This window comes from Coptis chinensis, chromosome 2 (assembly GCF_015680905.1).
Source record: "Coptis chinensis isolate HL-2020 chromosome 2, ASM1568090v1, whole genome shotgun sequence".
Classification (NCBI taxonomy): Eukaryota; Viridiplantae; Streptophyta; class Magnoliopsida; order Ranunculales; family Ranunculaceae; genus Coptis; species Coptis chinensis.
In genome coordinates, this window is record NC_141457.1 from 112699433 (window position 1) to 112725303 (window position 25871).

The following is a 25871-nucleotide window of genomic DNA, read 5'->3' on the forward strand; positions in this document are numbered from 1 at the left end:
GAATATTCAACTTTATTGGCTTTTTTGGCTTAATAGTAAAACAAGACATCCTAAAGAACCCATCCCCGAAGATAGCCCTTTCCACGAATACATCATTCTTAGTTAGTACAAATTTATCGAAAACAAAGACTAACTTAAAGCCATTCTTGCTTTCAAGAACCCGAAACCAAGTTCTTGCGAATGTCGGGCACATAGAGCACCTCATTCGAGTTAGTTCCTTTCCGAAGTCAACCTCATCACCACCACTTTTCTTTTGCCTTCAACCTTGGGCGTAGAAGAGTTTCCCATAAAGAGTTGTTCTTCCTTTTCCACAAAGATAATAAGTGGTGAACATCGACTTGTTGGAGCATATGTGGCGAGTAGCACCGGTATCCACCCACCATTCCCTTTCATTTCCAATCATGAGACATTCCCGAAACCACAGCAGAGATAGGTTCATGTCATTAACATTGTTAGAAAGCGTGTCCATTGTCACATTGGCTTTCATCTTTTGCTTCTTATCTTTTTTGGCTTGCGACATTCACTTGCCTTATGTCCAAATTTTCCCACAATTGTAGCACTTGCCGCTTGAACTTAGTAGGCGTGCTACTACTCTTCACCTTGAGCTTTGTCTTGGTGCTTCCTCTTTCCTTAGCACTTGATCCTTTCACAACATTGGCCTTTGCCACCATGGGATCCTTTGCCCTTCTTCTCGGATAGGCGGTTATCTTCCTCTATCCTTAGGCGGACAATCGGTTTCTTCAAGATTCATATCTTTGCGTTTATGCTTAAGATAGTTCTTAAAATCCTTCCAAGATGGTGGTAATTTCTCAATCATTGCGACCACTTGGAAAGATTCTCCTAGGGTCATTCCTTCAAAGAATGACATCATGGAGGATTACTTGAAGTTCTTGGACTTGGCTTATGGCGGTCTTACTATCCGTCATTTTGAAATCAAGAAATCGCCAACTATGAATTTCTTCATGCCAAATCTTCACTCTTGTATTTCTTGTCCAACGATTCCCAAAGTTCCTTAGCGCCTCTTGAACACACTATACACAATGTATAATGAGTCACCAACCCACTAAGCACGTAATTTCTACACAAGAAATCGACATGAAACCAAGCATCCTTGGCTAAAACCTTCTCCTTGCTCGGTTTCATCGGGGCTTACATCGGAGCCTTATCCCATAGAAACCTTGCCAAGTTCGGGGTAGTCGGATAGAAGAGCATCTTATGTTGCCGGTAGCTTGAAATCGGTTCCATTAAACTTTTCGGGCTTCTCCCCATGAGGAACATAATGGGAAATAGCAAGTAGGAACGATAATGCGGGGAGTAACTAGTGGTGTTGCCATATTCGAAATATAACTACACTTTGTTATTTCCTTAAACCAAAAGAAAAAGAAAAACAAACAAATTCGCTCGGTAAAAGAAGAAGAAGAAAAAAAATATGTCTTAAGTTGTTAGGAATATACAACTTAATTGTACTTACTCTTTACCAATTACCAAACTATACAAACCTTTTGTCTTGTAAGTGTCTTGTACTTCTTAATTAAATCCGAGCCTAGTGTAGATACACTATGTCCTTATGATGATTTTCCCCTCACGGTTGCTTGAAGGTTGATGGAAACTATCTCCCAAGATAGAACGGATTTCCTTCTATGAAAGCTAGCACTTCAATTCTATGGACTTCAAATAACACAACATAGTATTTGACTAAGAAATATGGAGAAGAGAAAGATCATAACTCGTGGTGATCCGGTATCCTTTTTTTCCAAATTCATCCACTATTTATAGGTGAGTGGTGCCTTTCAAACAAAACGGTGACTCTTTGGGAAAAAGTAAGCAACTCTTTGAAAAGTCACATGTTTCGAAAAGGACACACCATTTCGCATATAAGATCATTTTCAACCGATGCCTATTTCGAAAAGTTTACCTTTTCGGCATGATGCAATCAAGTTTCAAACCAAAGGTATATATTTCGAAGATCGCGACCTTTTCGCATAATGCACCAAGCTTCAAACAAATGCATCATTTTGAAAAGGTTTTTCTCACATTACGTACTGTTTCAAGAAAAAACTCATTTAATCTTAAGTGGGGTAACTTTGGAGACAAACTACTCATTCATATTTAAATGGATTTGAGCAAATCATTTTTCTAACAGCTGTTCTGATGGGAACATAGTTTGTAGGCATGGTTTCCGAATTTACTAGCTAGATTGAAGTAATTGAACTGTGTTGTGTCAGTGCCTCAAGCGCACAAAGACTAATTACATAAATTTGTTTGTGATTACTTCCATAGTTCCATAGATGTGCAAATATAATAGTCATTGCATTATCTCATTATTATTCAGAAGTCATAATCCAGGGTTTTGGAATTGTTAGTATTCTGACAGCTCTAAAAATTAGGAAGATTTTCATCATGATACTGGCCTGGAATTTTGACACTACATTGTGATTTCAATGCCGTTTTGATTTTTGAAAAAACAATAAAAAAATATCAAAATTCCAAATGAAATTGCAAACATTGGCAAAGGGTGTCATGCCGGAAAAGCTAACAAAAAAAATATTAAAGAGCATAAAGTTACGCCCATGTAAAAACAAAGTTTAGGATTTTTGAATTGTCAGAATTCCGACAACTCCATAAATCAGAATTCCACAATATTCCAAGCAAAATTTAGAATTTGTATTTTTCTACCCTTAAATTATTATTTTAATTTCTTCAAAAAAACTGAGATATATGATGGAATAATTCCGCTCGAAATCACGAACGGATGTGTGAAAGGCAAGTCTTTAGTTTGGATTGACTGACCACCTCATGCGTAATTGTAGGGTCATTGAATCATTGTTATGGTGGAATATGCCGTTATTGGACATCCTTTTCTACCATTTTGGATGCATGTATTATTTAAGAAACAACCCCACCCCCAATTAGGGGTGGGCAATGGGCTGGGTCAGGCTAGCCCGACCCTAAATTTTTAAAGTCCTTCATATATTAAGGTTGGGTCGGTCCGATTCTAAAGTCAGTATAGAATCAAGTCGGGCCGAGTCATAAGTCTAAATATCAAATCCTGACCTTATTTAAAGGTTTTAGGGCTGAGACTATATATTTTCTTTTTTTTACTACATCAATTTTAAAACTCATTTATATTACAAAAATGTACAATGATCTACAAACTCAAAGTCCCACCAATCTAGTAATAGCCTCCATAAGTCCAATAATTTAAAATGCACATCCACAATCTAATGAACTGAAGTACATCGAGAGTTCGAAATTTGTTTTTTCTTGTACCCAAACCTCACTAAAATTACATTTAACATTGAAATACATAGACAAATAATTATATTATCATTTTAAATGAAGAAGTAATAGATATAAAGAAGAAATAGAATAGCTTTCGTTAAGGGTCAGGAAAATTGTTAAACTGTTTCCAATATTATAAATTATTTCCATAATAGATTCAAACAAATATAATATTTACATTTTTTCTAATTTAAAAATAATTCAAGCTTTATATGTGGAAATTAAAATATTGGCTTTTGAACAAGTGATGGAGAAAGGTTTAAGATTACAAATGTCATTTTTCTGACAAAAGTTATTTTTTGGTTTCTATGTTACAAATGTCTGCTATGTATTTCACTTTAATGGTGTGGAAGGAAACCTTTAGTTCTAGACTTGGCTTGGATGTGAATAAAAATATAATTTATAAGAAGTAAGTGGGAAAAGAAATTGAGAATAATAAGTTCTAGAGTTTGACTTGATGATCAAAGGAATAAAGTCTTATTTTTTATTAGGCTAGTGCTCATTGTTCTTTATAACTGCTAAGTTGACAAGTTTTTGTTATATAAGACAAGTTATTGGAAGTACCACTTGGGTGTAAATGATAAATTACAAAAAACAATGTTATTTTAATTGAAAATATTTAACAAAGAGTTAGACAATTATGGTACGTGTATTTATAGTGAAAGTGTGAAATAGGGCCGGGCTGATCAGGGATGAATTAGGGTCGGGCCTATGTTTTAGACCTTAGCCCTAGCCTTGCCCTAGAAGGCATTAGTGCCGGGCCGGGTCGGCCCTGTCCTAAACTCTGTGAGGGCTTTAGTTGTGAGGGCTTTATAGGATTTAGGGTCGGGTCAATTTAGGGTTTAGGGTTTAGGGTTTACGGTTATGCCACAAATTAGGCCGTAGCTGCTTGGACAATTTTAGCCGTTGGATTCATGTGTGAAAGGCTGCCCACGGCTTAAAGTTACTTTACACCACTGCAAGCCGTAGGAACAGATCCATTCAATAATAGTTCAAAAATTTAAAAAAAAAAAAAAACACAAACTCACAAACAATGAATAGTCTCTTGAAGTCTTCCAGGGTTCTCATCGTTGTCCTTCAACCTTGTGCAACACCAACGAAAACTTTCTTCTCTCTTTCTCCAAACTAGGGTTTCCTCTTATTTACGACATTTTTTTATTTAGTGTTATTTTTTTTTGGCGTTTTGGATTTACAAGATATGCTCGAAAATTGAGTCATCGTGTTCTTCTTTGGAAGCTTGTTTAAAGATAGAATTTTGATGCTATTAACAAATGATAGAGGTACTTTGTTGCTCATTTTCCCTATTGATTTTGATAATTTCCAAGGTAGTAGTGTGTGAATGTTTTGAAATTTTGTGCATTAGGGCTTTAGAGTGGTAAGTGAGTGCCCAATTTCACCTTATGTATCGGTTTTATCAAATTGGGTTTTAAAAAATGTTGGCTTTGTCAATCTTTCCATCGGTTTGTGGTCATTTATATATTTTTTGTTTGAAAATAGAGTCATTTGTTAGTAAATGTCTCCACGCCCTTGGAAATCATGAAGCAAATTGGTTGAGCTATTCATAGGACTAACCTACGGGGAAGGTTTTGCACTAAATGTTACGGTTTGCCATGAACATTGTGTTTCCCTCGAGTCAAGCCCATTCTATAACATTGTGTTTTAAGGCTTCGGATAGCCATTAGAAAAAGTGTTGATCGGTTAAATGCCTTATTCGGGACAAGTCCTTGGCTATTTACGTTGATTATTTGACTTCTCCTCTTGAATGTATGCGGTTTCATCCAACTTTTTCCTTAATTTATCGGCCAATCTTGCAATAAAGTATCCAACAATTCTCACCTATACTTTCTACAACCTAGCTATTGAGCTTTTATAATTTATATATTAATCTTCCTTCAGTTTAAATTTTTCAAGATGGGCACGAAAGTTGTAACTAGTAATCTTGCTTTTACCTAGGTAATCTAACTAGCGATCTGATGAACATGTAAACCAAATTAAGTTTTAAATCTCGACATCAATCTCCTTCTAGTCTTGACACGGAGGATCTTCTACAATGATGGGAAGGAACGCTTGGTCCATCAATTCAGGAGAATCAACCAACTCATTCTCATTTCAATTCTATAGAAGTCTCACATAAGCCAACCATGGTATGGCGTTCTCGTAATTGCATTTTCTTTTCTCTCTTTCTTATCCTTACTTTAGTATAATTTCAACATTCAATTTCCTGTTTAACACTTTTAAAACTTGATTATGCAGGATAATCGATGTCGGCGGCCACCAAGATCTCCACGGTGAGAATGAAAATATGTATCTCAGCTCTTTGGCATATTCACAGATTATCCTGTTAAAATATGTACCTTAGTATGCCCTTGCTGGTGAAGTAGTTATAAGCTTCTATCATAGCATGGTCATAGCTTCTAGAACATATAGTGAAGGTTAGACAAAGGTGGACTAATCTGGTGTCGACCTCATCCAAATTGTCGCGGTTAGACATTTGAAACTTTAGTAGTTTGTTTTCATTAATTATGCATGATATTTACCTTTATTTACTGAATTACTTGTAGTTGGCAGTGAACATATATATATTTCCATAAACAATTGATTTCTCATAGTTTATTTCCTTTCATTACATGTAGAAGTTCTTTTTAATCAGTCATATATTCATGTTCTATTCTCTTACGTAAAAAAATGATGGGCCTTGCCTTTCATGCAAGGGACTGACTTGACAAAGGGTACCCTTACCATTTTAATTTTCCATAGACACTTTATCCCCTCCCTTGTTAGTTTCTCAATGTAATCGATGCATAATTTGCCTGATGGTACAAGTGTACAACTGCCTTGAGAATCAAAACCTTAGTGTGGGGTTTTGTTTGTTGAGTCTTATGGTAAGTAGATTTCAGATTGTGTGTGTGTGTTTTTTCCCGTTAGTATCTTTCTAATTTCTCTTCCGCTCTCTACATATATGAGAATTGGGATGGCATTCCATCTACTAGAAGTGTAACCATCCATGCTTGGATTCTGAGAAAGATCTTGTACTTTGTGCTTGGATTTTGTCAACCATTTATTGAGTTTTTCATGTAGTCATATGTGCTCCCAACCTACCAGCGCATTTTGAGTTGCTTACGTGCCTTGTTTTAATTCCACCACAATTTGCATACTTTACTTTGGTAGGCATAGAGCCCTTTATTACTTACTGCTACTTACAAGGCTTCCACAACACTAGCGTAGCACATTTAGAAATCATTTTGATCTCAAATAGGGTGAGTGCTGTCTTAGATTTAATTTCATACTTTGTAAATGTTAGTTTTAGTAAAACTTTTTCCTTGCAACAAGTTGTTGGGAATAGCTTTAGCAATACATTAAGGGTTGTTGAACTTGTTCAGTCTTACATAGCTATGTAGCAGCCATGCACTAGATGCTGCTAGCCATGTATATTAAGCCCAGTTTTCTATTTCAGTTTATTTTTATTAATGCTTCAAATACCTACTGAGTTGGGTTGGATATTAGTTACATTAGATTTTTATTCATGTCTTGTAACTAAAGTTATTCTTATCGATTTTAATAACGTTCCCATATTAGTTCACGTTATTTTCTTGGTATCTTGGATATTATGATGATTTGGCATAGTCAAGACATCTATGTGTTTGTATTTGGCGTACTAATTAAGTTCTTATACTTTAGTGTTGAACTATGACAGATTTTAGGATCGACATTGTAGCACTTGGAGAAGTTCACATGAGTTTACGATGGCGGAAGAATGGCAGAAGAACAAAGAAAGCACTTTTGCCCAAGGGTTGTCTACCTGTTCTTCGAAGAATTCTTTCTTGTTTACATTATTTGTCTTTCATTTCATGAAGAATGAGAACAAAAATACGGTTTAGTCGTAAATATTTTTAGCATTAGTTAGGTTTTGATTGTATGATTTAGTCAATGGAATTCTATTTTTTAGGATGAATGGAAATGGTGATTTTGTGGTGTAGGATTGTTATGGGAGTTTTGTTAGGTGATTGGTACGTTTCTATTGATTGCGGTGAACTGACCCAAGAATTAAAATATTATTTTTTTTTTTTTAAAAAAAAAGAACTTTGCCACGGTCTAGAACTGTCGCCAAAATGTTATTTTCCACGGTCTAAAACCGTAGGAAAAAGTAACCTTTTCCCACGGTCTAAAACTGTAGGAAAAACTAACTTTTTCCCACGGTCATGACTGTGGGTAGATCATTTCCGACGCACAAAAAGCCCACGGTCCTGCGACGGTCCAAAACCGTGGGAAAAATGCTTTTCCCACGGTTTTGGACCGTGGCTAATAGTCTGTTTTCTTGTAGTGGTCGGTCAGGGCCGAATTAGGGTCGTTAAGGCCAAATTCCCATCCCTACCCCCAATTCTTCAAATGGATGTTTGTGTTTACATGTATTTGTAACATTTTCAAGTTTCAATCTTTCATCTGCTCTTTTAAATGTTTAATACTTTTGTTTTATAAGTACTAAAACCCTTTAGAAATGCCCTTATTACTTATTAGCTTGTTACTTTTCGGAAGATTTTATTGAATCACTTGGAATCACCTATAGTTTATGATTCTGAACGAAATTCCGGAATTCCGCTCGGAATTTCGGTTTTTCAAAAAATCAAAATTTTAAATATAGTGTCGAAATAATTGAAATTCCGAAAGAATTCCAAATTCCAAATTCTATAGTATCGAAATTTACTGGATTTCGGTTTTTAGATTTACCGAAATTCCGAGAATTCCGAAATCCCGAACTATGGAATCACCAGGTAGACCATTTTCTTGCTTACCAGGAGAGGAAAATCTACCCATTTTTGTTTGTCTGTGTTTTTTTCCCATCCCAACATCAATTTTTCGGCCTACAATTAAACGTATAGGCCTAACCATTTTATCAATGTTTTCATTTCTGCGCATTAACCATTATGCATACATATTGTTGTTCTCAATAACAGATTCTCCTTCTCCAATTCACCTTCTCCAGTTTATTCACCTTCTCCAATTCACCTTCTCCAGTTTTACAGAGTGAGAATCAATCTGACGGGATGTTTAGGGCAAACCGTGGTTTTAGTTCTATGTGGCGTTGTCGTGAACGGTGGTGACAAAGTGATTTCATGGATTTCGGCGAGTTTAACTAGCTATCGATGTCATTTACTTGAAATTTCGGCGAGGCAAAGAGGTCGTTATTTTGAGGACTTTATGTTATAGGTTGGGATTTGATTGATATGATATTGGTAGCTTAAATCGGTCGAAGATCCTGTTTTTTTGGTTGTTCGTTCATCCCGATTGGACAATTTATTAGCGATTGCTTAAATATTGCATGATTGGTTTAAATTCTTGATTATTGGTTTACGGTGTTGGTTTTGAGTGTGTTGCAATGACAGGATGGACTGAATTGAGTAATAGAGTGTTTAGTAAAGGAATCATTTTTTGATGTTGGAGACTCATTTAGAGAATTAGTAGGGCGTGTGCTTCACATCTCTTTAGAAGGAAACTCTACTCAAGCATCAACTTTTGGTAAGAAAAGAAGAACAGAGGCTAGTTTTATCGACCAGCAGCCGAGCCTCCGGGAGGCATGAGTATCATCACCGGAACTGTCCGAGGTGTTGGTCGATCTTTTCGATGGTTAAGCGCTTAAGGATCATATTAGAAAGGAGAGACCTATATTGATTTTCTTATGCGAAACTCGGCTTCTTACAATAAGTCTGTAGGTGTTATAAGGAGTCTAGGCGGTGACTATAGGTATTTTGTAATTCCAGCGGTTGGGCATTACGGTGGGCTTTGGCTATTATTGGGATTCTAATCTAAAAGTTAATATTACGTACTCGATTCATGGATCATCCATCTTTGAACCGAATGGAGTAAGTGGTTTGGAGTGGTACTTTTCCTCGTGTGTATACTAGTACTAAGATGAGAATAAAGCGCACTCAATGGAGTATGCTCAATCAACTCCAACCAAATGCTCAAAAGCCTTAGGTCTGTTTGGGAGATTTTAATTCAATTATGTGCCATGAGGAAAGATGGGGAGGTAGACCAGACCCGAAAAAATCACATATAGATGCGTTCCAGGAGATGGTTTATAACTGCGGCCTCATTGATGTGGGCTATGTTGGGAATATATTTACTTGGTGTAATGGACAGGAAGGTCTGAGCAGAATGTACCAGAGACTGGATCGAGTCTTATGCAACCCATTTTGGAGGACAAGTTTTGCAGAGGCACAAGTTATACATATTTCGACAATCCATTCTGATCATAAGATTTTGCTGGTCCAACTTCACCCTAAGAAGTCAAAGTTAAAAAGGCCATTTAGATTTGAATCAATGTGGACAACGGATCCTACATGTAAGGAGGTGATTAAGGCTGCTATGCAAATAGAGTTTGATGGTTCGAGCTCTTATGCCTTTTGTCGAAATCTGACGCTTTGTAGAAGGGAACTACTCAAATGGAATCAAAAAGAGTTTGGCTACCTACAAACCCAAATGAAGGAGATTGATAATCAACTCAAGCAACTGCAAGAACATAATCACGATGTGTATTATGCCTACTGAGTCAAGTATCGAGAAAAGAGCAGGGAGCTTTTAATTCAATATGATCATCTGCTGCAACTCTAAGAAATGCACTGGCATCAAAAGTCAAGACAGGATTGGTGGAAGTTGGGAGAAATAAACACCAAATATTTTCATACTTTGGTGATTAAGAGAAGACATCGGGCAAACATTTCCCAAATTAAAGACTTGAACGGCACGACACACCAGCAAAGGGAGGACATTGGTAACTGCTTTGTGAACTACTTTTCTGATCTTTTCTCCTCCACTGTGGATGATCTCCCTGGAAGTTACTTTGATGTTATCCCTCAGCTTGTTTCTGATGAAGATAATGAATGTCTACTGAGACCAGTTCAAGATTCCGAAGTCTTCGAGGCTTTAAACCATATGGGATCATTAAAAGCTCCCTACCGGATGGTTTTCAGCAATCGCTTTTTCAAAATTATTGGAATGAGGTAGGACCAAAAGTACTTGACTTGGTTCAAAACTTTTTAACAATGGAGCTTTCTCTAAAGAAATCAACCACACTCATATAGTCCTTATTCCCAAAACAAATAATCCCATCTCACCTGATCATTTCCGACCGATAAGTTTAACTAATGTAGTGTACAAACTCATTTCCAAAATCCTTGTTAATCGAATGAGACCCATTCTCTTGAAAATTATAAGCCCTCACCAATCTGCATTTCTACCCAATCGTTCACTCCATGATAATGCCCTCCCTCACTCATGAAGCCTTTCATACAATTAGATCAAAATACAATCTGAAAGCGAATTACTTTGCTCTCAAATTAGACCTACAAAAAGCTTATGACAAACTTGAATGGGGTTTTCTCCAAAAAGTCTTGAGAGCTTTTGGTTTTGATGAAACTTTTGTCAGAAAAATCATGTTTTGTGTCAAATCTGTTTCCTATTCAGTTCTATTAAATGGATCACCGTTCGGTTATTTCTGCCCTACTCGTGGAATCAGACAAGGTGACCCAATGTCACCTTATTTGTTCATAATCTGTGCTGAAGTTTTGTCTTTAAAACTTTTGGAGCTTCAATCAAATTCTGATTATGATGGTATCAAACTTGCAAGGAATTGTCAACCTCTCACACATTTGATGTATGATGATGATATCATTATATATGGCAAAACGGATTTGAAGCAAGCTGTTGATATAAACAAGGTGCTTGAAGAGTATTGTCTTTATTCTCTTGGTCGATCAATTAATCGGTCAAAGTCACAATTCATTCATCACAAGAAGTTACATCCAAAGTTTGCAAAACTCATGTTCAAGATCTTCAAAGTTCCAACAACTCATCATTTTCCAAGCTATCTTGGTGTTCCATCTGTCCTCGGACGGGCTCATCAAGATAAGTTTCAACCTTTGGTGCAAAGGTTCAGAGATAGACTGGCCAAGTGGAAAACTATTTTACTGAGTAAAGGAGGAAGGTTAACTCTAATTAACTCGGTTCTTTCTGCTCTTCCTTCTCACATTATGTCATGTATCAAACTACCATATGAACTGATTGATCAGTTAGATAAGTATAGAAGATCTTTTTTATGGGGACATGATATAGCGGAGCGAAAATGCATTATTTTTTCATGGGATTTAGCTTGTACCCCGTTAATGCGGGAGGACTTGGGGTAAAAATCTTGATATTCGAGAACCTTGCACTCCTTGGTAAGAAGGCATGGGATCTTTTGCATCAAAACTTCGCTTTGGGCAAAATACATGAAAGACAAATATTTTCCTAATGTTGATTTTTGGCGAGCTAGATGTCCGAGAGTTCAAATGCGTCTTGACTTGGAAAGTGATGCATAATCGAGGAATCTATTATCTTTTGGTGTTGCTTGGCGCGTGGAGATGGATTATCTGTTCGAGCATGGTTGGAAGCATGGGTCACTGGAACACCGTTGGAACTTCCTTTGATTCAAAAACCTTACAATTGCATTTTAGATAGAGTTGCTGATTTCATTGATCCCCGGGCAATCGATGGATGGAATACTCAATTAGTTAGACAAGATCGGCCGATGGAATATGCAGATCGGATTTTGACTATCCCAACAAGATTCATGCAACTCAAGACTCCCGATATTGGGCTCCACACCATAAAGGATGCTATACTGATTAAATCTGCTTATCGGATGCTTCAAGGTTGGATTGACCCCTCAAAAGTACCACAATAAAAAGATTTTTGCTTCTATCCGAAATGTAAGGTTGCATACAAAAAATCGCTTGTATGTGGCAAGGAGAGCAAGAGGTAATTCCTACTTCAGATTTCCTATTAAGGCATCATTTCCATGTGGATCAAGAATGCTTTTTATGCCGACATGAAGAAGAATCATTACATCATTTGTTCATTGGATGCCCTTTTGCAAGAGCTCTATGGTTTGGTTCTGACTTACACTCCATAATATATGGAACAAATTTCATAACTTTCAAACAATGGATTGAGGAGGTCATCTACAAGTGCAAGGAATATCAGGTAGACCAAGATTTGGTTAAAAAATTTGCAATAGTTTTTGGTGTATTTGGTTAGCAAGAAATTCATTTCGATTCAGTCAAAGGATCACGAACATAATGCATTTTCTGTACAAAGTTAAATCTATGCTCAAATTCAAAGATGAAGATAGTACTACTTTAGCCGTGAGAGTGAGATAGCCAAAGTAGCGATTTCAATAATTTGGCAATTTCCTCCTAGCGGGTGGTTGAAATTGAATCTGAGATGGAGTCTCCTTTTAGGTTGTCCGGGGCAATTTGAGAGCGGGTGGAGTATTACTTAAATGAATATGGTGGTTTTATTTATGGATTTGCAACACCTTTCAAGCGAGCTAATGCCATATTGATGGAATGCTATGCACTTAGAATGGGATTGTTGGTAGCAAAGAAGTTAGAACTCGATCACATCATCATTGAAGTGGACTCATCCTTCCTTCATAAAGCAATAATTGGTGAGAAAGAAGAATCACCTTCATCTGTCATAGCTCTAATAGAAGACATCAAACAACTATTGAAGGGATTCAGGCATACAAGGATGGTTTGGAACTATAGAGAAGCGAACTGTGTCGCTGATACTTTTGCTCGACATGCGTCGACACAAGCTGCCAGTGCTGATTGGATGACCAATCCAATCCCTCATCAAGATAATATACCGGAAGTGATTCAACCCTTGTTAAATGAGTTCTCTTCGTTCTGGTGGTCTCATCCACCTGCTTTTGTATTAAGCTCTATAAGAGCGGATGTTCAAGGACTTTGTACTGAACGATTAATCAGTAAGTAAATAAAGAAAGTATCGTTTATCAAAAAAAAAATAACAGATTCTCCTAAAATATTCTTTATTCAATTGGTTGTCTATCTTAACGGCAAACGCAAGAGTTCTGTAAGGGTCCACCTGTGCAATAACCGTGGGATGCTCATTTATTAAGTTTTTCTTTCTCTTTTTTATTTTCTTAAAAATATCAAAAGTTAAGCCTGCCTTCGTCTTCCTCTCCTAAAACCCAAAGTCCCAGCTTCGCCTCTCAAACCCCAATAAAGTTGATCTCCCTCCAAAATTCAAAAACCAAGTTAGTAAGAGGATAAACCTTACTAGCTAGACTAATAAGGTCAATACACGCAACGCCTGCTGTAGACAATCTCTGTTGGATCCTAATATTATGGCAAAACTTCTCAACAGTTAAGAGCATTATGAACACAGTGTTAAATTTTTTTGTGACACATCAGTTTTTTTTCATCGATCTAAATTGTTAAAATGTGTCAACTACCAACGCATTTGGACAAAATTTGGGGTTTCTATTTCGGACGGGAATCGCTGTCCTGTTCCAACCGTTTGGGCCAAAAAAATCCAACCGTTTTAATTTGTTATTTTATTTTTTATTTAAAAAAAATTTAAAAGTTATGGACGGCAAAACTTGTCCCATTCCAATTTCTTAGGCCCCACATCCAAAATCAAGCAATTTTAATTTTTTAATATATATATATATATATATATATATATATATATATATATATATATATATATATGGACGGCAAAACTTGTCACGTGCAACTCATTTCTATATTTCTCGCTAATTTGGTTTCACCGTTTGATTTGATAATTGTTAAAATAAAAATCGGTATTTTGACAATGCATTGAGATCTAAAAATTGCCAATTTTTGTCAATTGTCACATTAAATCGATTTTAACAATCATTGATAATGCTCTAATACAACTTAAATTTGACTTTGAGTTGAGTGTTATTAAACATATCTAAGTCCCAAACAAATTGGGATGTAGTTAGAATTTTTCTTCTTCATAAATACTACATTATTGTCAAAAAAATTTAAGCTCTTTAGTAATATTTCAGATTTTTAGATTTCGATAACATTTCTATGTAAGGTGACATGTTGTATTTGCACAAGGAAGGAAGAAGACGAAGTGGGCTTTGGGTATTTTGTTTTGTGGGGTTTTATTTCTTAATTAAGATAAAAAATAAATAGTGTAAAAAAAATATGGGAAATAATGGAGAGTTAACGGTAGGATTTGTCAATGGGTTTTGATAATCGATAACCGATCCGAATCAAACCGATAAAAATGGTTTGGGTTTTGATAATTTTGTTTGTCCTCCACCGATTTGAAATCAAACCCGAATCGATATAAGATATTAGTTTGGTTTTGAATTTGTTCTCCACCGAACCGATATGAACCCAAACCAATAAAATAATATTTTAGTAATATTTATGATTAATTTTGTATATGTTTATCAATTGTGTGGCTAAAATTGATTAATTTAATTTAAAATTTAATTGATTTTATAGTTTTCGATTCGGTCGATTCGATTTTCGAGATTACAATATATCTTATCAATTCGGTTCGGTTTGATTCTCAATTTTCTTATCGGTTGGTTCGATTTTCATAACCCAACCCAAACCGATTCATTGACAGTCCTAGTTAATGGTTGACTAGTTAATAAAATGGACCCGTAAGTACAAAAATATCCCGATATATCGCGATATTTGAGGAAATCTATTCCATTTTAAAAAGATATATAAATATCACGATATGTTCAGAGATATATATGATTGCAAATATTGGCAATATTTCATTGATATTTGTGATATTTGGGAATATTTTGCGATATTTGACGATATTTTATATATATAATAATTTTATTTAATATTTACCATTATATTTCAAATAAATATAAATAATATATCATGATATATCAAAAAATATTTACAATATCTACGATATTTATTGATAATTTGGATATATTTATGATATTTATATATGAAATAATATCAAATATCTCTAAAAACAGAAATATATCCACCGTACATATCCAGAAATTAAATATTAATAAATATTTTGTACTGTGATATATGGACACGGGGTGCAAATACAGCTACCGGGATTGAATCCCAGTACTCGATTATTGTATAGCCGGACTCCTTCTCGAATTCAAGCCTCCACAATCATATCAATTGTCACATCCTATAATTAAAACTAATAAATAACCTTGACGAGGATTTGTAATGATTCCACACTCCCAAGACTTCACAACAGAAAAGTGTGAGATGGCTGTATGCCTGTATGTCACTCTCTTGTTTTCAACACTTGTAAAATATAAAGAACTAATAAAAAACCTCAACTGTAACCCCTACTCCAGTACTAACCCTTGTGATCCTAATGACACTGAATTTGTTGCGTACAACGCCCATTCTAAATCGCTAAATTTCCAATACAACACTATTACACTCGTCATAACGGTCTAAACTAACAAGTAGTTGGTTGGCGCTTTGGTGTATCAGTGTATGAAATGAGATTAGTTGGGGTTGTTTTTGACTAAGAGATATTTGTCTAGGCCTCTAGGGTAAAAGGGAGAAACACGCGTATTGATCAAAATCTCAGCCCGGTCTAACCGAAGAAGGAATTTTGAGTTTAGCGACTTTAAGGAATCAAATTGTCTAGAGTGTGAAGTCTGAACGCGTTAGTTTTCCACGATAGGGATAAAAGTTTCTTAGAATTTTCTGATCAATGTCCCTTTCTTGCATTCAAGCATTCTTTTAAAGACATTTTTTTTGTTTGTGTCTAGCCCGAACTCAACTGAAAGTTGAAACTACGAATTACCACTCTCACCAAATCGGTGAAGCACACAGTTATGCAACTTTCTATTTTCAGGGGAACACAGTATTGCAACTTATAAAGTTCAAGCAAGCAATTATGTATGCTTAAAAATCTATACAGAAATACTTAATGCTCAAGCTATTTGATTCAAACAAAAAAAAACATAATGTGTCGTTTATATTTGTTTGATCAAGTTGTGCAAGAAATTGGTTTTAAAGCCCATTTTCGAGTGAAAACCAACGATTTTTTTTAATTACTCTCAAGGACAGATTTTGGGTGAAAATAACTCGAAAAACTAATTTTCAAGTGAAAACCTTTAAAGACAAATGATCTAGATTTGAAATAAATTTTTTCCGAGTTTATCTTTTCTGTCATTTTGTTATGAATAATGAGAGTTCATACCTTATACTGATGTATGAACAATGATTGCTCATACTTCAATAAGTGTTATTATTGATCATACATATTGAGGTATAAACATTGATTGTTAATACTTCAATATGTGTTTTTACTAATCATATATTATGTTGAAGTATAAACAATCACTGTTCATATTATATACACCAGATCATTTCGATTGGGGTGGCCGGGTCGCTTTTATTAATTAAATTATCGATATACTGGACCTTTTCATCTATCCGAACTGTTTTTAATTTAACGTCAAGAGTATACTTAGGGCAGAGAACAGGTCGGGCTCGAGTCAGATACGCTATATCCGAATCCGAACTTGAATCTGAATAAAACTGAAATTTTATATCCGAACCCGACCAACTCGATAATAACACTAAAAATACAAAAAAAACCCAAAAAATATATCCAAATCTAAACCCAACCAGAATAAATAAACGAATATGAAAATCGATCCAAACCCAAACTATTCAGATTCAAATCGGGTCGGATTTGAGTCAAATCCGACCAAATTTCCTGACCTAAGTATACTTGACTTTTTTATGTATCCGGTCCTTGTGACTAATTAAAAAAAAAAATGTCATCTAGAATTGTTTTTTCTCTGATCTCTGTTGCTTGAGAGTCACTCCCTGTGGCATGTGTGAGTCCACAAACTTGTAAATTGATACTTCCAACTTTGTAATCACCTAGCTCGTGGACTCTGTTTTCTTGTCTTTTTTTTTTATAAGCTGGAAGAGACTTTAGTTCTAATCGTCTAATGGAATCATTAATATAATCTCCAATTCTCCATCAATCAGATTTCTAGATAGAAACATCAACGCATTGGAAAATTCACTTGATTTCTACTCAAATTAAATTTGCATAACACATAAGCCATGTTATATTTTCTTGCGTGTAATTCTCCTCATCCCAATGTTTAAAATGAGATTTTTCCGTTTTAAAAGAAAGAGATGAATACAAATAATTATCTATTTTATTTTTTTTCGAAAAGTGGAGAACCCAGTGTGATTCACACGCGTGTGTGAAGAGAAGAAAGCACTCGGCTTCCTCTAACGCGGCATTGACACGAGGCCACGACTTCTTTTAGTTCTCCCACCATTTCTTACCCAACAAGCTCACGTCTTTTTTCTCATTCTCTCTCTCTCCATAGCACACAAACACACACTTTTTTCTTTCTTTCAATCTTCATCATCTTTCTATACATAATCTTTTATCTCCTTCTATGTTATTAGTTTATTACGATGTTGAGTTCTTGTTTAAAACCACTAGATAGCTGCTTTGGTCAAAATGGAGATGGACTATTATGGGACATGGATTTAAAACGACATGCTTCTGGTGATTACTCAATTGCAGTAGTTCAAGCCAATTCTTCTCTTGAAGATCAAAGTCAAGTTTTTACTTCACCTAATGTTACCTATGTTGGTGTCTATGATGGTCATGGTGGCCCCGAAGCTTCACGCTTTATTAACGATCATTTGTTCCATCATCTTCACAGTAACTACTATTTCTTTTCTCGTTCTTTTGTTTTATCTCCAAGACTCCAACTAATTTTAGTCAAGTTCAGATTTTTAATTTTTTTTCTTGTTTTAGAGATGGCTATAGAACAAGGGGGCGTGTCAGTAGATGTTATAAAGAAAGCGTTTGATGCAACTGAGCAAGAATTTGTGAAGTTGGTGAAGAATTCATGGACGGCACATCCTCAAATTGCGTCTGTTGGTTCTTGTTGTTTGGTTGGAGCTATTGCTGGTGATACTTTGTATGTGGCAAATCTTGGCGATTCGAGGGCAGTTCTTGGAAGGAGAGTTTCTGGAGGGAAGAGGAGTCCAGTTGTGGCTGAAAGGTTGTCTACTGACCATAATGTTGCTGTTGAGGAAGTAAGAAAGGAAGTTGAGGCTTTACATCCCGATGATGCGCACGTCGTGGTGTATACTCGAGGCGTTTGGCGGATTAAGGGTATTATTCAGGTATAACTGCTTCCTACTTTGTAGTTGATTGCTTGATAATTGATATGCATATTTTAGCCGATTGGAACGAATTTATCTGATTGACTAGTTCAAAATGCAATTTGAGGTATAGATATTCACATTAGTAGTGGCAGTTATGCATGATTCTCAGTGTTTACTGACTTGATTTTTATGAGGGAGTCTATTGTTTATACTATAATTGCTTATGCATTACTACGGTATGATCAATTTGTTGCCATCAGTTCATTGGGAGAAATTGCACTTCATCAAATTAAGATGTAACTTATTGAGCTACTCTTGGGTGGAGAGAGTTCAAGTTTTCCTGATATAGATTTAGGCATGTTCTTCTATGGAGTATCAATTTGTTTTCTATTGTTATGCTCTTCATTTCAATATATTTTTTCCTTGCTGTAGTTTTACTTTATGTCCATGGCTGTTATAATTTTCTGATTTGACATTCTACTTATTGTAATACCTTTATAGCAGAGGACTTCGACTTTAAGGAGTGGCAGAATTCGATTCGATCGTGTGGTTCACATTTAAGTTCCAGTTGATATTGAACTATGTCTAATATTATTGGAATAGATGATTGCTTTGTGCTTTATATGACTTTTCTCCTAAATTACAGCTTTTCCCAGTCTCTATAAGATATCACTAGTAAGTTTTGCCCACTTAGCTGCTGCGAACCAGTATATCACCATGCTACTTTGCTGCCTGCGTATGCTTACAAGTAACATTATTCATAAATAATTTTCCTGACTCTGTTATAAAGATGAAGTTTGGAAAATTGTTTTATGGCGACCTGAAGCTTAACTAGAAAGCAAGTTTGGATAATACTTGCTTAGGGTTGAAGTAAAGATTTTGTAAAGAAGGAATGTTATATCCTTATCGCGTTTGGAAGTCTTTTGTAACTAATCAAAAGCAAAAACGAAGGGCAAAATATTCTTTTGAGCAATGACTTGTATTACAAAATAGTTTCTTGGTTCTCATTATGTCTGTAGACAAGCATAAACACATCTTTGCTTTTATTGATGCCCTTTTATTTTGTTAACTGTTGGCTGAAAAGAATTCTCTGATCTTCTCTTATCCTTAGAAGTTGTGAGTCAATCATCAAACACTTGTTCCAGTTACTTTCTCCTTTGTGTATCATCATACTTTTCAGGAGTCACATGTTAGCCTCTTTACTTGAGGATCAAATAAAATGAAAGGTTCATGAGATGTACATGTAGACTTTTTGGTTACATGTACACATCTGCCTTTGTAAGTTCTCAAGTCATATTATATTCTTGACTTGATTGATACCAAGCATAAGGAAAACACATAAAATTTATTGATTTGATTGATTCTAGATGCTTGCTCTTTCTATCTGTGTTTTCCGTGTTAAAGTGAGCTGATACGGTGTACTGTAATTTTATGTGGTGAAGATTTCATGACTTTTTGATATCCAGTATGACTTTACATAATGTATATCAAGTGAATATATCACTATCGATCATTGTCTATTTGCGTATCCATACTTTAAAGTCATGTGTCCTGCACCTCTTTTTTAACATTTGATTCTCTCTTTAGGTATCAAGATCAATCGGCGATGTCTATCTGAAGAAACCAGAGTTCCACAGAGATCCTCTTTTCCAGCAGTTTGGATCTCCAGTTCCTTTGAAGCGAGCTGTGATGACAGCAGAACCCTCTGTCAAGATAAGAAAATTAATGCCGCAAGACTTGTTTTTGATATTTGCATCCGATGGCCTTTGGGAGCAACTGAGTGTGATGCAGCTGTAGACATTGTCTTCAAAACCCAAGAGCTGTAAGTCCCTCTAAAACTAGTTGGTCATCCTCTCCTCTAAATTCCAAATCCTCTTTATTATGGATTAAAATCACATTATGAGCCAATATTGACATACAAATGATGTGCCCAGGGTATAGCAAAGCGATTGGTGAGCTGCCCTTCAGGAGGCAGCAAAGAAGAGGGAGATGAGATATGATGATATAAAAAGATCGAGAAAGGGATTAGGCGCCACTTTCATGATGACATCACAGTGATTGTGATCTATCTCGATCACCACCAAGGCATTCCACATGGTAGATCCAAGGACCATAAAAGTGCTGATTGCATTAGTGCCCCCCTTGACATTTTTCTCTAAATATGGATGAAGCAGAAAATCAAAAACCACCCTGTTCCATGAATATACTTGCCCACTGGAAGGGCACATACTGACTGCCTTGTGAATAAGATTAATAAACACACTATACAAGTATATTAATTGTGGAATTGTATTCCAGTAAAATTAGGGGAGAAGATGGTGTACATAATCGAGTTGCCGAAAGATCCTCAAAGAGTGATAGATTTCAAGCTGATGTATTGTCGTGCTCATCACATTTTCTGTCATTTTGCTGCTGATGTTAAACAGTTTATTTCCTTTCTATGGATAGCTAGGATGGATGAGATGTTAAGTAAGCGGAAGGCTTGATGGACTCTTCATCTCTGAAGATGGGAGCAGCATTTTTGGGATTTATTTTTCATTTTATTTCTTGTACCACTTTTATAATCTTGACTTCATAGAAATGTACTTCACTCTCATTTAGAAAGCTTGACTGCATGACAGTCAAACTCGAACGTTGTTTACTTTTCGTTATTGATGGAATGTGTTGTTTACAAGCAACAAGTATAGGAAGATGGAATCAGGGGTCCTGGTCTGCGAAAGTATTATCAGGATCTTCACATGTGATAGGCGGGGTCCTTGCGTTTAGAAGCTTGGATGTTTCCTATGAAGGGCGGTCTGAGTGTGACCGTGTAGAGAAAGATATTACGTTCTGGGTTATTCCTTTGGTGAAAATCTTGTGGAGCACCATAATGTTGAAGAAGCCACTTGGGAAAAAGAAGGATATCGCGAGGCACAATATCCGAACTTTTAAGCTAAAGGTGGTTAGTTGGAAATTTCGGGGGCGAAATTCTATAAGTTGGGGAGAATGTAATGATGCAAGGTTTATGGGTGGATTAATCTTTATTACTATTGATATTAGTTGTTAATATAATATTAATTTATTTGGAGTGTTAGCTTTGGTTAGGTATATATATATATTATTTTAATAAAGTGTTAGTATAGAAAAAGGTTTTTTTAGAAAGAAGGGAGGGCTTATTTGCTTAAGTTGAAACAAAGGGAGGGCTTTATAATAAATATGTTATTTGTTTAAGAGTGTTAGTAGATAAACATAAAACCTTTACTGAAAACAAAGTTTTTTGTTTTAAAAGCGATTTAGATATTCAAAGAAAACTTGATTTTCAAACAAAATTTAGAGGGTTTTGTTTTGAAATGATTGAATTAAGTTCTCTAGGTGATTAGGGTGGTTTTGGTATTGATTTGGGTGGCCAATTTAAAGCTTTTAAGTGGTAAGTTTGTTGATTTTCCGTCATCTTTGCTTCTTCTTCTTTTCTTATCATCTAGAATGCATTATTTTGAGTAAATTTATGATTTAAACACTACCCTATCATTATACTATGAGAACCATACAATATTCTTTAGTTGTTTAGTGTTTAGACATGATTTTTCATGGGTTTTGTTAGGTATTTGAAGAAACACAATTTGAAGGTGAGTAGTTGTAATTTTCATTGTGTTAGTTGATTATATTGAATGGAGGATATGAGCAGGCTAACAATAGGGGAGTGTATTTGATTGTCGTCGATGAATTTTAAATCATGTAGAGTGTAGTAGTGTTTGGTATTACGGTTAGAAACTAGAGAATTCTTGTAAGTTTAGAGTATGACTTAATGATTAATATTAGTTACCAATATTTATTTGATTGATTTGGAATGGAAGAGAACTAGTGGTTCTTGAGTTAACTTGGCTTGGGTTTAGGTTCTTGGTAGAAGGTAGAGTGGATATTACTTCTCTTAGTCATTTATGAAAATATATATTGTATGATATTTTGATGTGATCGCGTGTGATTGTTTGGTGTGTTGTAGAATGATTGGTTATATATGGTATTGGTTTTAGAGATGGAAGTTAGTTGATAGTGTAGCTTGCTATATTTTGAGTTATCGGTTATGATTACGGATTGAAGAATGGTAAGTATTGATTAAGGGTGTAAGTAATTTAAATTAGCCTTGGGTTGTATGTTTTTAATAGGCGCGGGCCATTGTCGTTTAAATTGGCTAGACCCATTTAAATTGGCCTGAGGCTTTGTCATTTAAATTAGCCAGCGGGCTTGTCGTTTAAATAGGTCGTGGGCCATAGTTTATTCTAAATACTTGTATATCGATACTCGGGATGTTTGGAAGAGGGGTTGGCTCACGATTCCTTATATATAATTCTTTGTATTAGTCCGGCAACAAAAATTATATTGGATGGTTAAGGAATACATCTCTTAAGCGGTTATGGGGTTTCTAATAGATGAAAACATTCTTAAAAACGTAATCCCAAAATCCCACATACTTTTAAGGCATCCATTTATCTCTGTGAATTAATTAGAATGTGGTTTTGATTTGTGGAATGTACTTTCGGGGTTGTGGTAGATATTGCTATGAAGGTTAAATTGGTTATTTAAATGTTTAAGCTTATACTAGAATATTATATATATCGTGAAATGTTTTTATGATGATTAATAGCGGTTGTATCTTCCCTCTTTTGGACTTTTGTTCACCCTATCTCCCTTTTTAGGATATAATTGTCGAAGATGTCGATCTGAGTTTAGTGGAGTATGTAGAGCGACGAGGAGTAGAAGCTTTGGAGTGAAGCCGTTTATAGTTAACCTTTTATTTTCCCTGTATGTATATGTTGTAGTGTAGTCAATACTTTATCTTTTTTGGAAGGTGTTGTGTATATGTTTTGATGGGGTTGTATATATTTAGGTTGCGTTGTATATAGATATGTTTTGGTTTTCAAACTATGTAAAGTTATATAACTTGGAAGGGTTGATATATGTATATTAGGTTATTTTGATTTTTTTTTGGATTCTGACGGGTTTAGGTATATGATATGTTGAATATACAAAGGAAACTCTGCCACGATTTTTTGTAGAAAAAATATATGATGGTTTATTTAAAATTTTAATGTTGAAAGTAATCTTATTAGCACTCGTAATCTTTATTGATTTTGGGGTGTTACATAACCTCATTAGCAAGACATAAACGGATTGATGAACAAGCTTGAAGATCGAACTCTTCCCAATCATCATTACTCATCATACTGTTTAGATTTAATCCCCTTTAAAAGCCTTGTGCAAACCTTGTTGGATGAGGATGTCTTTTACTTGGACTTGCCAAATCCCAAAGTTATTCTTCCCATTAAACTTCTCTACTTCAAACCTTTATGTTTGACATCTTGGGAGCCATCTTTCAAGTTACACACAATAAATAAAAAGAAAACGGTTTCACCTTCCAATTTAATCGAGGTGAAACCTGTTTCTCTCAATATTTAATTTTTATCACAATATTTAATTTTTAATATAATATCTTTTGGATAATTGTCACAATGATTACTTGTGATATGTTAAACATCACCATGATTATATAGAAACTGGAGTATATAGTTAGACAACGCCATGTTGTAACAAAGTTTTGATCTTTTCAAACAACTTGTAAACTAAAATTACGAACAAAAACTCATATCACAAAAATAATAATAATAACACATCTTCGCAAGAGAAAACCCTAAATTTAATAACAAAATTCCTTCAATCCTACATTCCATTAAATTCCTCAATCAAACCATACAATCCAAATTGAAAAACAACAAAGTAACAGATTTCTCAAGGATTCTAAGAGAGTTAAGGAAGAGGAGAGGAGCGCACCTATGGTTTTAAAAGATGTAGTCTACATCTTCAAGTGATAGATCCGGAACCCAAACTTTGAAGAACCGAGAAAGTCGAGCTTGAAGAATTTGATCGGGCGGAACTTTAATTATTGACCACCTTTGCCTTTTATTTATTTTTCTTCTTAATTTATTTTATTTTCCATCACGGTTTCCTAACGGAAATAATTATTACATAATATTAGTAAAATCAATAATAAATAATCTCAAAAACAAATAAAGATATAGTAACGAATAAGTCAATAGGTAACACTTATGTCCGTTAGGAAGTAGGTAACAATTATATCCGTTACAAATAGAAAAGGGGGGCTGTTAGTAAATGACCCTTATGGTGTAGTGCCCGCATATCCGACTGACGATATTCCTCCAAGACCTTTTCGTGACAGCTGTGGGAAGCCATCTGGTCGCCGCGCACCTTACAAATTTTGTCAAGAGATGGGAACTTTACTACCTGGTGAAATGTAGAGACTATCCCATCTTTGTGGAGCCAATCCCTTCCTAGGATTGCATTGTAAAATTTGCAATTCATCGAAGGAATTCAATGTCGATTGACTTGTCCATTAAGCGTGACCGGTAAAGAGACTCTTCCCATCGGGGTTGTTGTTGTTCCGAAACCCAATGATTGGATTATTTTTTCCGCCAATAATTAAATTTTTCCGATATATTTCATGTTCTTGTAGCAACCTTGCAAAAAACGACGCCTTGTAACATCCAATATCTATCATGATCTTGTTGTACTTACGCCATAATCCAACGAAGTTGAGATGACGACGACATCATAATGAGGATGATGGGCGCCAATTAGATCTCTATCACTAAAAGCATAGGGGACGGGGCTCAGAAGTTTCAAGCGAATTTCTTCAACAAAATCAATGTTATTCACGTGATAAAATTCACGCAAGAAACCGAACTTAGCTCGTTGTTCACACTTTTGCCTTGATCGTGAAATGTCATTGATTTTGGCATGACCAGCTAGTATGACATTGTGGCCAGTCATTGCTAAATTTTGCTTCACCGTTTTTGAAAGCAAAAACTCGTCTAATTGTCCCTTGTCAACTAGTCTCTGTATTTTTCCCTTGAGGGATCTGCACTCTTCTGTTTCATGACCGAAATCATTGTGGAAGTGATACCAAAGATTTTTGTCACGTTTAAACTTAGTGTGTTCAGGTAAGGGCATCGGAGGAAAAAGTAAGTTGCGTCCCTTGATCTTCTCATATATCGCATCATACTTGGCATTTAATGGAGTGAGCTTCATTTCCTCACAAACTGTGTTAACCTTTTCATATTTCTCTTGTTGCCCTTCCGATATGTTTTGCTTATGTTTTCCTTTTTTACCTTCGTTTGAGTCTTTACTCCGAAAAGTCTTTATCTCTGGAAGCTTTTGATCTAACATCTTCCTCCACATTAATGAACTGCCATGCGTTAATGTAAACAAATCGGACTTTGATTGTGGGGGTCTCGTATAAAGGGAGTTGTAGATTCTGTTTTATCAAAATGAACTCCTTCCTTGAATGCATGAATGATCATTACGTCCGGGGACATCGGTGACCTCTGCTTGTACTTGACGGAAACTTAATTCTTAACTTTGCGATTGCGCCTTCATCCTTTTGTTTGCTTGGTGTTAAGCAAGATGTTGACATCCTTAGGGCGTGTCCAATTATGCTTAAACCGATCGTGAACTGGTTTGCTAATTCTGGAATGGCGATAGATTGATTGGTGGCAAAGGCCGGAAAGCCAACGTAGAGCTTCTCCTTTAACGTAGATGGAAAAAGTT

General features: G+C 35.5%; 2 protein-coding genes across 3 annotated transcripts; both read left to right on the forward strand.

Moving 5' to 3' along the window:
- The first annotated feature begins 9282 nt into the window (after positions 1–9282).
- LOC147520811 (uncharacterized) lies at positions 9283–9828 on the forward strand. The gene has a single exon (XM_086594337.1). The coding sequence runs from the start codon at positions 9283–9285 to the stop codon at positions 9826–9828; it is 546 nt and encodes a 181-aa protein (XP_086450463.1).
- A 7508-nt stretch (positions 9829–17336) lies between these two features.
- Positions 17337–20084, forward strand: LOC147520812 (putative protein phosphatase 2C 63). Of its 2 annotated transcripts, none has more exons than XM_086592308.1 (3): positions 17337–17820; positions 17929–18290; positions 19860–20084. In XM_086592308.1, exons 1-3 carry the CDS (start codon positions 17568–17570, stop codon positions 20067–20069), a joined length of 825 nt encoding a protein of 274 aa, XP_086448434.1. In that variant the 5' UTR covers positions 17337–17567; the 3' UTR covers positions 20070–20084. The 2 variants fall into 2 exon arrangements, with proteins under 2 accessions (XP_086448434.1, XP_086448433.1); XM_086592307.1 differs by having other exon boundaries at positions 17354–17820; positions 17917–18290.
- Positions 20085–25871: the final 5787 nt, after the last annotated feature.

Bases quoted from the DNA above. Each gene is read 5' to 3' on its own strand.
- LOC147520811 (XM_086594337.1), top strand. From the start codon at position 9,283: ATGTGCCATGAGGAAAGATGGGGAGGTAGACCAGACCCGAAAAAATCA.
- LOC147520812 (XM_086592307.1), top strand. From the start codon at position 17,568: ATGTTGAGTTCTTGTTTAAAACCACTAGATAGCTGCTTTGGTCAAAAT. The intron at 17,821-17,916 runs GTAACTACTATT...TTCTTGTTTTAG, and splicing joins TTTGTTCCATCATCTTCACA to AGATGGCTATAGAACAAGGG. The intron at 18,291-19,859 runs GTATAACTGCTT...TTCTCTCTTTAG, and splicing joins GGATTAAGGGTATTATTCAG to GTATCAAGATCAATCGGCGA.